Source organism: Plectropomus leopardus, chromosome 12 (assembly GCF_008729295.1).
Source record: "Plectropomus leopardus isolate mb chromosome 12, YSFRI_Pleo_2.0, whole genome shotgun sequence".
Classification (NCBI taxonomy): domain Eukaryota; kingdom Metazoa; phylum Chordata; class Actinopteri; order Perciformes; family Serranidae; genus Plectropomus; species Plectropomus leopardus.
The window spans coordinates 4,525,507-4,540,813 of record NC_056474.1 but is presented as its reverse complement, the minus strand read 5'-3'; the positions used below and the strand labels follow the sequence as shown (position 1 = coordinate 4,540,813).

The 15,307-nt window shown below is 41.9% G+C and overlaps 1 protein-coding gene across 4 annotated transcripts in view; it reads right to left on the bottom strand.

Moving 5' to 3' along the window:
• The window catches only part of LOC121951533 (microtubule cross-linking factor 1), an 87,854-nt gene that overhangs the window by 40,492 nt on the left and 32,055 nt on the right, over nt 1–15,307 (bottom strand). For all 4 annotated transcript variants that reach the window (XM_042497896.1, XM_042497894.1, XM_042497897.1 and 1 more), the window contains 2 exons: nt 3,566–3,625; nt 1,471–2,850 (listed from right to left, as the gene is read on the bottom strand). In XM_042497896.1, the coding sequence (XP_042353830.1) occupies nt 1,471–2,850; nt 3,566–3,625 (1,440 nt within the window). The remainder of the gene's footprint in view (nt 1–1,470; nt 2,851–3,565; nt 3,626–15,307) is intronic.

Below are 15,307 nucleotides of genomic sequence, written 5' to 3'. Positions count from 1 at the left end.
TAGTACAGTAGATTTAGTAACATTACATTACAGCACGTCATCACTTGATTATATGTAATATGTAAATCTGAATAACGGGAAGATCGCTTTGTTTGCTCACCGGGCGGATAACAGCAGCCAACCCGGCTGACAGACACAGCTAACCCCGTTACCGTGGCAGCTCGTCTCACAACGACAGCCATTTATAGTGTCATCAGAAACCTTATGTTGTAATCTAACTACCCGTGCTGCTGTCACCATAACATTACTGTTTAATACGGCATCCATGGCTGTCACTATCAGCACTCAGTAGTCACTGAGTACTGGCGGCACCGCTAAATGGCAGAACACAAAAACTGCTCTCCGGATTAATCTATAACACTGGCAGACTTGTGATGAACCGTGTTTAAAAAATAAAAATAAAATTAGTGCAGCAGAACCAGCCATATCGCCTTTTTTATTCCATGCATCCTTCCATGCTTGTCAAAACCCGGTGCCTACATTATCCACAAAGCAACTCAACCTCAAACAGGGAGACTCAGGTGTGTGATCGCATGTAGCTTTGAGCCGCTAGCCTCAAGCAGAAATGAAAAGTTGGCTACGAGATCTAGTAAATGCACTTTCTTTTTCAGTTCAAACTTGTAGTCTTTAGCTCTAACTTCACAAAGCTCTCTCTGCAGCCACAAAAGACTTTATACCACCTTTTTTTTTGCAGTGTTCTCCAAGACCTCTAAACAGGCTTGGATGTGTAAAATCGGAAAGAGGACTCCTGATGTCAGTCACTATGGAGACAAAACCCACAACTTTCTCAACACACATAAAAGCATGCGAATATTGTGTTAAGATAAGACTTGGAAAAATCCGAACCTATCCTTAAAGCTGCCTGCAACTAAATGAGATTGCCATTGACAGATATGGACTGTGTGTGTTCTGCTGTAGATGTACGACGCTGCCAATGTCTCTAATTAGAGCTGATGTTTTTGTTCAAAGTGCTGACTCAGGATCTCATTTAGTTTATTTTGGCCCTAAATGGTCGACTAATGAACGCACACCGAGGGCCGTTTAAATCAAACCTAAATGAATTCTCACATTTACAAATACGCTGGTGGGTTTTCTCGTGGATATCTGCAGCTTGACAGGATTCTGCAGACTCAAAGTTTTTGGCTATTTTTTAAGCAATGAAGCCATCTGGTGAGACATTGTCTTCAGCCTTGCAACGTGATATCGTCTGGACAAACAGATAGTTTCTGAGGTTGGATGCTAATCAATGTTCTTATGTAAGACTTTAAAAGAACAGCTTGTTTGCAGTGGTCGTCAGAAAATCCAAAGTATTGACTCACAGCTAACTGGCTGACAGGCTTTCTCCCGTATTACTGATATTCCTTTTTTTTTGCAAAAGAACCAAACAGCCACAGAAAGAAAAACATCTAAATCCACAGAGAGATGTCACCTTTTCATCAGCAGAAAATGAAGTTTATCCAGTGAACTCACCTGGAAGTCCGTCACCAGGTCTCTCCCAAAGGTGCCGATGGGAGAGTCACGGGACATGGAGGTGACTGTGGACAGGAAGCTGCTGGACTCTGTGAGGTTCGGCATGGGCGACAGATCGTCTGTCCTTTCTCTCAGCCCCTCCCCCACATGGTCCAGCTTCTCCATGAAGATGTGCAGCTCCGTGCGGAACGCCTTCATGCGGGTGTTGATGGTGTCCAGGACTTGGGTGTCTGGTTTGGATCCAGACGCCGCCCCGCCTTCCAGGCTCTCTCCTGTTGTCACCAGCAGCCTGCCCTCAAAGATCAGACTGTCTGTGTCTGTGATCAGACGGTCTACGGTCTTCCCGAGCCTTTCCGCCTCACGTTTCACATTGGTGAACGACTCACGCTCTTCCCTCCTGCGGTTGGCCAGTTCAGTGGCGCTGAGCTCGCTGCCGTCTGACGGTTTGATGCTTCCGAACCCTGAGGTGGTCGCTGTTTTCTCAAACAGGTCTTCAGAGTCACTCTCGCCCCCGATAGGGCCCTCCCTCTTAGGGTGCAGGAGAAGGAGTCGCCCCGCTTCTTCTTCTTCTGCCGCTTCTCGCCGGCCTGCGTCGCTCTCTGCGTCGCTGTCTCGAGGGCTGCCGGTGCGAAGGCCCAGGTGTGCGGCCAGATCGCAGCGCTGCACGTTGGACATGAGGACTCGGTTCTCGTACTGCAGCTTCATCACTTTTCCACTCAGCTCATTGATCTGCATCCTGGCTGATTTCAGCTCCTCCATCATCATCCCGCTGCTGGAGCCGTTGCCGTTACCGTTGCCAGGTTTAAACAATCCTCCCTCGCTACCATCCTCGCCGACAGAGCTGCTGCTGGGCCCGAACTTGAAGCGATTGAGTTCAGAAGTCAGCTGCCGGTTGTGGTCCTCGATCTCTGAGATGGAGCGCCGCAGCAGCTCAGCCTCCTCCTCCACAAACTGCAGATGACGACGTAGCTCACTTGCCGAATCCAGCGCGTCGCCCCCGTACGGCGACGAGGGCATGCTGGAGAAAGGTTCCCGCCCAAAGCAGTCTCTTTCATACTGACAGCGGATGTCTTCGTTTTCCGCCCGCAGGCTGCGGTTCTCCACTTCCAGCTCCACAATCTTCCTGCCCAGGATGTTCGCCTCCTCCTCTACCAGCTTGAGCCGTAGTCGCAGCTCAGCCTCTCGAGTGGTGTGAGGACCGCCGCCTGAGCACTCGGCCAGAGGAAGAGGACTGTCCACGTCCCCGTAGACTGATTTGTACTTCTGCAGCTCCTGCTCCAGTTCGTCCTTCTCCCGGCCGAGCTTCGCCATCTTTTTTCTCATCAGGCCCGACTCCTCCTTGGCAAACTGGAGCTGGCACCTGAGGTCTGCACTGTCCTCCTGCAGGGTGACCGACACGACACTTTAAAAACTTTAAAGGCTAAAGCTGGTGATATTTGATACTATTGTTATTGTCAACAAACGTTTTTCTAATAGGAGACGGTGCGGTGTGTGTTCATGGAGATGAATGAAGATGTCACCCAGGACACAGGTGTGGCTCAATGATGTGATTTTTTTAGTTTTTGGACAATAATGGAGCTTTATGACACAGTGGAATAACATAAATACACTTTAGAGGTTTGGTGACACAGGCAGTACCTGTTAGTGTGATCAATTCATTGTTGTTTTTGGTCTTTTCATGAGATTTGTTGACAATAAGGAAAGTATATAACTAAGCTTATCCTTTTACCCTGAACCTGAGCAAATTGGTATTACTGGAAAATTCTCCAGAAAACATCCAGAAAAATAAATGTAGAATTATTGTAATTTTATGTAAAATTATGCTACACAAGTAAATGTATACTTTTTATATTTTTTATTTTTTCAAGGTCTTTTTAAGAATTTTTATACATATTGTCAGGTAATTTTCTTGTAACTTTTTTTCCCCTATTTTCTTGCTATTTTTTGGGCCATGTGTTAAGTTGCTTGTTGCCTTCACCCCATGTTCTTGAAAGAAATCAAACCAGTTTGCTCAGGTGTCAAAGGGTTAATGCTTATAACATACAGCATTTTCTGATTTTGATTTCAGATGAAAGGGACAGAATAATATTTTTACCTGACTTGTGGTTTTCTTGTCTTTAAATGTTTCCCTGCTTCCTCGTCTCCTCAGTGCAGTCTGTAAAAAGAACAAGGAAGATGCATGTAAAATGTGTAATCATACACACAGATATTAAAACAATCTTCCAACATCCAGTGGTGCTGCACGAGGCAAACAGAAAATTACTTAAACAAACACACGACACACACACAAAAGCAATAAAAGAGGCTTTATGAATTCAGTCGTGAGGATCTCTGCAGTGTTATGACGCTATCGATATTTCCATACATCCTGATGCCAGTTTTTATACACACATATGCAATAACTGACAATCATGAGAATTATGGTTCGGCGTAACACCAATGCAATGGAAGAAATGCGTGTGCTAACATGTTCGCCAACTCCTCTAATGTGAAGCAGACTTCTGCAAAAGGCAGAAAGAAGAACGTTAATCTATGTGGATTTCTTACGTAACGTTCACATCATCAGGTCAAAGCTCTAATAAGGAAGTATTTACTCTAATGCAGATTGCAGATCACATGATATAATGACTGTCTGATTCATGCATGTAGTAATAGTAATCGTCTGCATCAAAGGCCAACATCTGGTTACCATGTCAGTCTGTTACCGTGGGCGACTGAATTGACGCTACACGTGTTTTACATGTTGCAAAGTAAATTCGGATGATTCGGCTCAGCTTTTAGTTCAGAAATACTTCAGATGATTAGGATGTTCTGTCGTGTCTTTTTTTTTTTCATGTATGATGCACCGGGGTGCTTTAGATCCCATTCAGAGCTCAGTGTGACAGACGTCTTATCCCGGCTCAGATTCAGTGACACATGGCGCTTCCAGAGAGCCCGGGGGGGAAAGCATCTGCCTGTCCAGTGGGGAATCTGTCCTGTAGCTAATACTAGGCATCGCACGCAAAGCTGGGATAAAACAGGGTCCTCTGCACGCCAGCTTAGACTTACCGACTAATAAAATCATTCATTTTTATCAAGTCTGTGCACTTTCTCTCACCATTGGCTGCAGCAAGACAGTGACGAGATGAGAGGAAAGAAAGGAGAGAGAGGGAGAGGAAGAAATCCCCCTCTATAAATGCAGTGCAGAGCTTTCAAGTGTGAACCTTTTTTCTTTCTTCCAGGAACAGATTGCTGCCCCGGCAGAGTTATTTAAAGGTTCTGATGATCAGTTAAGCCGAGCTCCTTTCTAGGAAGCATAACTTTATATTAATATTCTGATCTCAGAGTCACAATCATATTTCAGTGTACTCCACGAATCATTTGTGATCATTTCAGTGAGGCTGCAGGCAGAGATTACTTTTGATCAAATCTTCTTGATTAATTGTCCTGTCTAGAGAATAAAATGACAAAAAAAATCAAATTCTTGATACCTGAACCTGAACCAAATTCCAGTCAGTCCGTTGTTTGATTCCAAATTGATGTTTAAGCCAAATACGAAGAATTTCCCCCAAGGCATTCGTGAAATATCTTGTTCATGAGAACGGGACGCACCAACAGATACCTTAAAACACAATGCCTCGGTGCAGTGGATGTTGGTAAATCAATTATTTGTCTTACTGTTCGGCACAAAATCCTCCTTAATAAATGGGAGAATAGTGACAATGTTTCATATCTTTTTACTTTAATGTATTTGAAAATGTTAATTTCTTTGGCGGTTTATATCAGTTTGCCAAGAAAAAAAGAACTTATTCTTCACTTCAGCTCTAAAATTATGGACAAATTACAAGTCCTTTTATTTTCACAGAAACTGTGCTATAGGGGCCACTAAAAAGTCCCTTCTTTGCGCCGCCTTTGCATTTTTACACAGAACAAAACAACATGCCGCTCCAGTGTGTGATTTTAAATAGCATGCTGGAGTCGCAGAAACAAAAGAGCTGCGACGGGCGTGATTTTAATTTTTTAACACAACAGCGTCGGCATCTAGTAGGACATATAATGTAAAGTTCTGCCTTTTATACAGACTGACAAGGCAGCATAACGACCCAGTATTTTTGCCTTGAACGGGCTGTGTAAAAGGGTCAACAGAGATCCCTTGAACAGATTAATTACGAAAACATCCTACGTGCTGACTTGTTAATGTGACAGCATTCACTTCCAGCTTCTGTTGTGTTTAAACTATTATGGAAATGTTGCTTATCTGACCTCGTAAGATTGACTTCGGGATTTTGTAAATTGCCACTTGAGGGATGAATTAAATATTTTGAATAGAACTGAATTTTTTCTCCCGTTAAGACCTCAGTCAGTGAACAGATTATTATTCATCAGCGTTTCAGCTGCTGCTGTTTGAAGATAAAATGGTCTTTTTCTACTTTTCTCTCTTTTTTTTCTTTTATTTTTACTTTGTATAAAGCAAACTCTTCACTGTACAAGCTCTTGCTGCTCTGCCAGTCAAAATAGACCAGTAGGACAGTGTGAATCATTCATGGCCAGACGGATGGAAAGTGTGAGGGTGAACCTGTTTTGCCCGGAGCAGGAACGGACCTTGACTCAGTTGCTGGCTCTGCGACAGGAAGGGAGCGCCCACTTAGAAACAGCATCAAAACATGAACATAACTGTACTGAGCGTGGTCATGGTTACAGACAGACATTTGTGCCTCCTTTATTGCCCAATTCTGCTTCATATCCTACCTTGAATTTCTACGTAAGGGCACTAAAGGTTGATGACAGCTTTTTTTTTGCTGCTCAAAAGACCTCAATTCTCTGCTAAGGTGTGCTTCATGGTGAGTATTTTCTAATTTGTCTTTCATCAACATGTTTCCAAAAAAAACAAACCAGAGAATTTCCGACACACATAAGTTTCAAGCTTCCCTGTCTGCCCTCTTGTTGCCTTCACAGTCTTGTTTGAAGTTTATGCGTCTGATCTAAACTCAACCTTTACTGGTGCGTTCAAAGCAGCAACCCACTGTGAGCTAAATGCAGAAATGTTTGTGAATTTTTTGGGGGGCTACTTGACATGTGTTTGACATGTTTGATTTAAGAAACTTTGTCATTCAAAGGAAGATAAATCGATTTGTTTATTCTCAGATTTAACTTGTCAAATTCAAGTTTTTAGGTTGTCCCAAATAGTTACTTGTCAAAATAAAGTGTCATTGGTTACCTCATTGCAAACTGTCCATAACCAACCTCAGCCTCCGCAGTCCTCTCCAAGACTGTAATTGTTTCTATTTGCTAATGACAGACTATGATTCACGCATTGCTGTATTATTATTTATTTACCAGTTACAACCACACCCATCCCAGCTCACCGCCCCCCCGGTCCACTCTCAGCTTTGTGTCAGTGTCAGTATCTCCAACACCAGTCGTTGTTTAATTCCCAGCCCTAGTGACAGAGCTAATCTCTCCGGGGAGACAGCGGATTAGACGGCATCTTGTGCAAAGCTCCTCACAACCCCGCACCGCCACAACCAGGGATCCCTGTTTACTGTATACACAAGTCAGCTCGAGGCTCCAAGAAAACAACACGGTGATCAGAGAGGAAACAACACTAATCAAATATCACAAGTGTGTAAAACTCTGACCTTTGAATATGGACCATTACTTTTATTTTTTCAGCAAATGCATTTCAAAAACTGAAGTTATCGCCATGCATGCAGTTGTATGTCTCTGCAAACCAGTCAAGTTGCAGTTACAGTTTCACTCAAAGTAGTCTTGAGATATCGCGTTCACAAGAATGAGACAGACGGGTTCACAGTAACCTTGACCTGGGGCTGTTCGATATGGAAAAAATTTTATCTCGATATTTTTTTTCATATCAGTCAATATCGATATATATATCGCAATATACATTTCTGTCACGCTTAAAGGTTCCCTTTTACTCCTGTGAGAGTGAGACGGTGAGATATGAAGATATTTGGATGTTGGACATGTCTACGCTTTAACGAGATGTAGGACATGTCCGCGCAGGAGCGGGCTGGTGGACATGTCAGTGCTGGAGCGGGCTGTCGCAATGAGACAGATAAGGTCACGGTAACCTTAACCTTTGTGATATGACCACAAAGATTTAATCAGTTCATCCTTGAATAAAAACGGACAGTTGTGCGAAATTTGAAGAAATTTCCTTGTGACTTTTATGAGAAATCACATAAACAAGAATGGATGGACGTATGGACGGACTGACAACCCAAAAGCATAATGTCTCCTGTCACTGCTATCACTGGCACAGAGGCATAAGAATATAAATATAAATATAAAATATATAGAGTATAGAGTATAAGTCAAAATGCTCTTAAAGCTACAACTTTGAGAGCTGTAATTTATGTAGCTGATACTTTTAAAAATGACAGAATCACATGGAAGTCATCTTCTTAATGTTTTTCTTTAAATGACTTTTGTTTACTATTTTTACTGTTTTCAGAAACACACTGTTATTCAGGGAAATAAAAAAAAACATCCTTGGATATGATTGAAAATAGAATCAGACGTCACAACTTGAACTGCTTTAACACCATATCATGTTCTCTGCTAATGAGCTCAAGCCTCGGCTGTAGTTCACCTCAAAACTTCAGTTGGACAACTTGCTACTTTTTTAAGTTGTTCAAAGCAAGCTGTTAAATTGTCAGCAAAGCTGCTGGGAAATCATGTCAATGCCCACTAGAAAGATGTGAGTTTAACCCACTCACACACCCACAGTCCTAATCACGCTGTACAGGATCAATTAGATTAGCATTTCACAAAGCGAGGTCACATAAACAGTGAAACGGGAGACACAGAAGAGGAGCAGAGAGGTCATGGCTGCAGGGTTAGAGGTTTGATCCCTGTAACAGATGGTGTATCTCTTCACACTGAAGTGCCTCAAAGCTAAACACTAAACCTCCTCCTGAGTCATCACCACGCTTCGACATCGCTCTCTGACAGCTACTGTATTGTTACTTTTTCCTTCCTTTCCCTTCATTGCCTTTAAAAAGAAAACCAGTGATTTAGCACTGCACCACTACAACACTGTGTGACTCATGATGGACAGTTTGAAAAAGAGAATAAAAACTGATGCAGCAGAACCAGACAGTCTTTTTTTTTATTCCATGCATACATCTTCCTTTTCAAAACTGCGCCTACACAACCCACAACGCAACTCAACAGTTCTGTCTCAGATTCAGGTGTGTTACGCTAGCAGCAGCTAACGCAGCCTCGAGCAGAGACGAGAAGCTTCAGAGGTCCAGTAAACACACTTTTTTTTTAACTCCACGCCTCCAGATGTTTTTCATTTTTTAAACTCGTACAGCTCCATTCATCACTGACGTATCTGACAAAACTTGAGGCAGTTTATCAAACTTCATGCAGCTCCCCCACGAGCCACAAAAAAGGCTTTATGCAACTTTTTTCTCCACATATGCACTGCTCATGATCGATAAACAGACTTTGATGTGTAAAATCAGAGGAGTTCACAGGGATCCATATCACAGTATTAACTAGGAGTGAGGAAAAAAATCAATATGGCATATTATCAGTATCATACATCAGTGGAGCTGAGGTGGAGCAGGTGAACAGCTATAGGTTCCTACTATCACTGAGAACGTATCTTGGTCATCACACATCACCACACAACTTAAAAAAGCACAGACAAGGCTACTTCCTTATGAAACAGAGCAAGATCCTGGTTAACTTCTACAGAGAAGCAACAGAAAGCATACTGACTGAAGAAAATATACGTATTTTTTTCATTCGACAATTTTATCTTTGAAAAATGAAAAACTGGGCCAAGACCATTGGTGCTTACATGAAAAGAAAAGTCAGGATAACACAATAAAGCCCTGAAGCTTATTTACACTTTGGTCTTTTTGGGGATTGGGTGTTAGACGGCACATTTGACATGGGGAAAATGACACAAAAAACCATAATGAAAACAATAATACAATACAATCACGACCTGTGCTACACTGTCAATTCATCAGCTTTTGCACTTAAATTCTTTATCCATAAATACAGAAGCAGATGTAAAATAAGGAGGCACCATATAATCAGATATAACATACTACCTATATTGAGTCGTTGACAAATATGTGATTTGATAATTTACAGAATTTATTTATTATAATTTATTTTTAAATTTGATAATCAACTGATTATTGGTCACTTATCAAGAAAAAAAGACGATCATTTGCTACTTTTCAAATGTGAGGATGCTGCTTTTTTTCTTCCATGTCACTGAAATCTTTATTTTTTGTGGTATTGGGTAGAGAGAAGAGAGTAAAAGGATCTGGGAACTTGTGAGAGGCAATTCTCACTATTTTTGGACAATTCAGACAAAATTATTCACAAAGATAATAAACGGCTTAATGGGTAATGAAAATAATGGTATAGTTGCTGATTAAAGCAGTAATTGCTCAGCATCACCAAATACTGTGCATGTAGCTGCTATTGAAATTTGACTCCACCACTGAGAGCTTTTTTCTCTCTGCTTGTTGCAAACTCTAAAAACCCTGATCTCTCTCTCTCTCTCTCTCTCTCACACACACACACACACACACACACACACACACACACACAGGCACGCACACGCGCACACACGCACTTCCCTGTTCTTTGGGCGACTGTATTTATTCCACTTTAACACACAATTGCACTCATGCACACCAACAAATGCACACTGGCACAAACATCCCACTTCATCATCATCTGAATGCACCGCTCCCACAAGCCTGTTAGTTCGGTTAATGGCAGTCAGTCATGCAGTCATGCAGGCTGGCATGCAGCTCCAGCTGGTGTGGGAGCTGCTGTTGTACTGGTGCGGCTGGTTTTACTCCCCTGGGCCTCTGCCAGTCTGCAGGATTAGCAGATTGTAGTTACACAGTCGTTACCCTGCTGGGACTGGACGAACCGGGCGCACTGGACATCTTGAAAAGCCTCGTTTGTGATGAGGATTATGGTTGAGATGCGAATAAAGACTGAATGAAGTTTAAAGTTGAGGTAGATTTAGGATTTAGGATTTGGATTTGGTTTGAAGATGAGGGGTAGAGTTAGGACAAGGACAGGATATGGATTAAGTGTTGATATTCAGTGGTGAAGATTTAGGTTCGCTTAGGGGTCAAACAGTTGGTAGTATTGCATTAAAAACAACAAAACAAAAAAAACAAAACAAAGAAAGAGATCTGTCTGGTGGTGATTTTTATCATCACTTGTCAAATTTGAGTCCAGTAGGCGATTTCTACCACAGTATGTTGTTCCCCATCTCTCCTTCCCCTTATTTTTTTTTATCCCTTCTCTACAGTCAGTAGACAGTAATAAACGAGCATAAAATACATCAGGTGCATGGAGGAGGCTTGCTGCTAAAGATGCCACTGAGAAGCTGAAATACTATCCAGGAGGTTTGAACAACACATTGTACACATCGCATAAACAGCTGACGCAGAGGGATCCCGAAAACGTCATAAGGAGAGCTGGGACGTGGTGGTCCTACACACTTGTCTCACTGGGGGACTATCAGTTCTGTAACCTCACCTCTAGATGCTGTTAAATCCTGCAAACTAGATCTGTAAGTTGAAGGTAAGAGATGAGTTTAAGTTAGGAATGAGGCCAGAATTAGTTTAAACCTCTCAGGACGAGGGTTCAGGTTTAAATTTTAGTTAAAGACAAAAAAGCCAGATACACAAATGTGTGTATTGTAGCCTGTGTCCATGTCAGGGTGTGTGGGCAGAAGTAAAGCTTTCAGATGATGACATCAGGAATGTGTGTTTACGTTAAACAGTTACATCCAGCATTGCTCCGCTCTGCACTACAATAAGTGAGGTGTCACAAGTTGCAATTACAGTTTGTGTTTGTAGGTGTGAAACTGATCCCGGCATCCATTAGCGTCACTCAGGGGAATATATTCAACAGATGAGTGAAAGCACATCGTTCAATAGGTTACATCTCTCATTGCTTCTGGAAAGCAGCTGCCACAATCTCACTGCATAATACTGGAAAAACTGGTGCGTTCACAAGGGGAAAGGGAGAATGCTGTGACACGCCTGTTTGCATAAGACACTGAGACAATTTTGGAACAAATGCTAGATGACATCACACACTGACATCACCCAAAGAAAAAAAAAAATCCCAGTTTGGGGAGGAAAAAATATTTTTGGGGGTGGAGGATGAGTAGGAATGGGAACACAGTGAGTGTATTTTCGGCAGCATCTGTACTCAACAGCTTGGCCTATTTATGATTTTGCTCAAAGACTGTAACACAGAACAGAGAGCCGCGTCTGGCTCTGGTAATGGGATTTAACAGGAAGTGTGGTGTGACCAGCGAATGGGCGGGATGGAGGGCTGATGGTGGGGTGGAGGAGTCGAGCACAAAAGGAGCTGCGACGGCCGCTGGATGCAGATAAACCCCTTCTCAGCCCTGACAGAGGAGCCTAAGACTCCAGCACAACAGAATAAATATTGCTCACCCGGCGGGAGAGCTCAGAGAGATAAGTCGCTATGAAATGTTTAGAGGCAGATTATATTAGTGAGATCTGGATGAATGAGTGCTCAATCTGGTCTGTAATCCGTTTCAATAAATTAATTAATACAGCACACACACTTGAATTCATACAAGTGCTCTCGGTTTATCATTTAATTTAATTTTTTTCTCTGACCAAGGACACATTCGTAGTGTTTTCTGCTGCTGCTGCTCCGCCACGATTTACGTCGCTGTGTTATTTTTATACAGACGATCAATCTCTGGCTTGCAGCACCTGCAGCAGGCCTGTGCAGTCTAAATTTACTGCATCTGGATATGCTCCATCAGCCAAATATGAACCAAGCAAGTCATTGGAATTCAATTTGATGGTGAAAATGGTGCACAAACCCCCACTCCGGCTAAACCGAGGCGAATAGCTGTGGCAGTGATATTTCAAAAAGCCCTAAACCAATCAGAGCTAACTGAATTAAAGTAATCCAGTAGAGTGCGCTGCTCAGCCGGTGTGCACACGTGTGTTTGTGTGCACACGCGTGCGTATCTGCAGTCATGAGTCTCCCACATGTGTCTGAGAACGTGTGGGTGCCTGTTTTTTGTGCTATTGTCAGCGTGCGTACAGTCCTGCTGCATGTACAGAGTGTGAGAGGCCGGGCTTATATACATTTGCCAGTGTGTGCATATGTTTGGCAGTGAGACAGGCTGAATGCAGCACTCTCTGAGGTCACTCCAATGTCAGGTCATCCCCAGCGGATATGAGCATCTTGTAAACAGACTCTGGCCTCTCTATCGCCCCTGCATCTTGACATCAATAGCTGTCCAGAGACTGCCTTCCACCTCTGTGGTGGATTTGAAATGCTCATTGTTAGTTAGAGAGAATTACGCTTATGAATGCAGAGCAGAGCTTTAGAGAGGATGCCAGGCATGGGATTGCACATCAAACTTCCCACACATCGAATTTAAGGATATTACAAAATGTTGCTTGCTTAGTGAGATTGAAAATGGGCTTTGGCATGAAGCAGCCCTCTGGTTGAAAGCAGACATCACACAGGGCCTGTGAGGATGATCTTTAAGATGCACAAATCAATAGCTCCTTTTACACTGCCTGTTCAAGGCAGGACTGTCGTGTCGTTGTTCAGCCTTGCTGTTAAGATTCAAGAAGGTTCAAGAAGGTTTATTGTTATTCCACAACACGAGTAACATGAGAGGGAATGAAGTACTGACGTCTGAGTCAAAGCAGCAATGAAACGGGAGACTAGAATCTAAAACAGTAAAAGCAACAAATAAATACAAGGAAATAAAACGATGCAATTTAAGACTAATAAAAAGGGATGAACACGACAAAAATTTAACAGTGCAAGTAAGTATTAATAAACCGAGAGCTCGAGAGGCCCCGCACTCCTACGCCCTGCCATTTTGGGTCAAATTTATGAAAAGCATGATTACAGAATGGGAGGACAGAGTTATCTCCCAATTAAGCCGGCAGCAAAGGTAGTAACAACGTCAAATCCACGCCTGTGTAAAGGCCGTGACACAGTCGGCCGTCATATAACAGGGACGGTAAATGATTGTTTTTGCCATTTGCCTGACACCTACGTAATATGTCACACTAGAGGCCGACGCTGTTGTGTTAAACATCACGCAAATCAGGTCTTTTTGCTTCTGGCATGCTGTCTAAAATCACACACTGAGGCAGAGAGATGACAGTGTTGTTTGATACTGAATAAAAGAGCAAAGTTTGCCTCATTAAGGCTCTTTGTTGTGGCCCTGTCGTGGGATCTTTGTGTAAAAAAGGGCTAATGTTTTTCTATCAACAGTAGATCAAACAACTATATGTAATGTGAGTGGGGTCTACATGGCTTAACAAGGCTTTTTCATATTTTTTTCTCAGCTCATTATTTTGCAGTTTTACAGTTTTGATTAAATCTCCCGCTCTCACTGGGGTTATGTTTTGTGCGCTTACCAAAAAAAAAAAAAAAAAGTCTCCAATCAACCCACTTTCTCTGCACAGCATTGAACAGAGTTAGCAACTAGATGGTTAACATAGTGGAGCATTTAGCAAAGCTCCTGTTTCTCTCAGGTGTTGGTGGAGACCAAAACAGAGCTGAAAGAACGGTAATATTAGACATGCATTTGTCAGGTGGACTCAAACATGAATGCCAATACTGCTCCGTGTCTGTTAGTTGTGTGTATAAACAGCAATTTGCTATATTTATATGGTGGTTATGTGTGAATGTAATATTTACAACTTGTTCTGCAGCCTCCAGGTGGCCAAAAAAAGTCCACTGTTGCTACTCCAAGTAAGGTTGTCAAAGTTATATTCTAACTGGTGCTGTATGAGGACAAATATTCATCTCACTTGAAGTATCTGAAGCACTCATTTTTGGAGGCAGAAAGCTGAAGCATATTGGTGTCTTTAGTTGCAAGATATATTCTGACTTTAGTCTATTTTCAAGGCCGTTTCTTTTCTTTTTTTAAAATAAAAACCCTCATGACATCAATTTTTTTCTCAATTTACAAAAAGATTCAAGGATTTTCTGTGTTGAGTGGAACAGCGAAAAGCATCATTCAGTAGTCTGACCATGAAACTAACCTTGCTGCATTTGATAGTCAACTTGCAAATAATACAAAAATACAAAAATAAATAAACCTTTCTCAAAAGCAGTGTGGAAAGTGTTTCCAATCGGGGTTGGCCCTAGACATTTTTGGGGGCCCTAGGCGGTTTTGGTTTGGAGATCCTCCTCAAAGTAAAATGTTGGCACTTTAAATGGTATGGTACTAAACAAACTTACATGTGCTGTATATTAGTCTAAGTACTCATGGGTACAAATAAGCATGTAAAGACTGAAACGGGACCTTTATCTTTAAACAGACTACAATGAATACAGTTTTTGTCAATTAACCCTCTGACCCCATGAATGGTCCTTCTTGGGGCCTTTTTGCTTGATATGGTTAAAGTTTAATAAATATCTTAGTGTCATTTTTTCATTGGATAGAGATGAATGTCATGAAATGACCAAAAAAAACGTAATGCACAAGGAAACCATACGGTGATTCCAACAATGGTAAATATGCTGATTTGTGTGTTTTAAGATACCTCACTACATAATTTTTTTTAGAAATTGGCAAGCTGCAATGTTGAACAATTTTTTACAAAGCTGCAGCTTTTTTTTGTTGTTAAAGTTATTTTTTTCTAATGAAATTAATTAATTTCAGAATTAAATGATATTAGGGTGCTTGTTAAAAAGTCCTGGATATAAAACCCTTCTTCCAGACCTTCAATGCAGCATAATATTTATGGCTGAAATTTGATAATCGCATAATACGGGAAATCCATGATCCGTATCATTGCATAAATCTAAT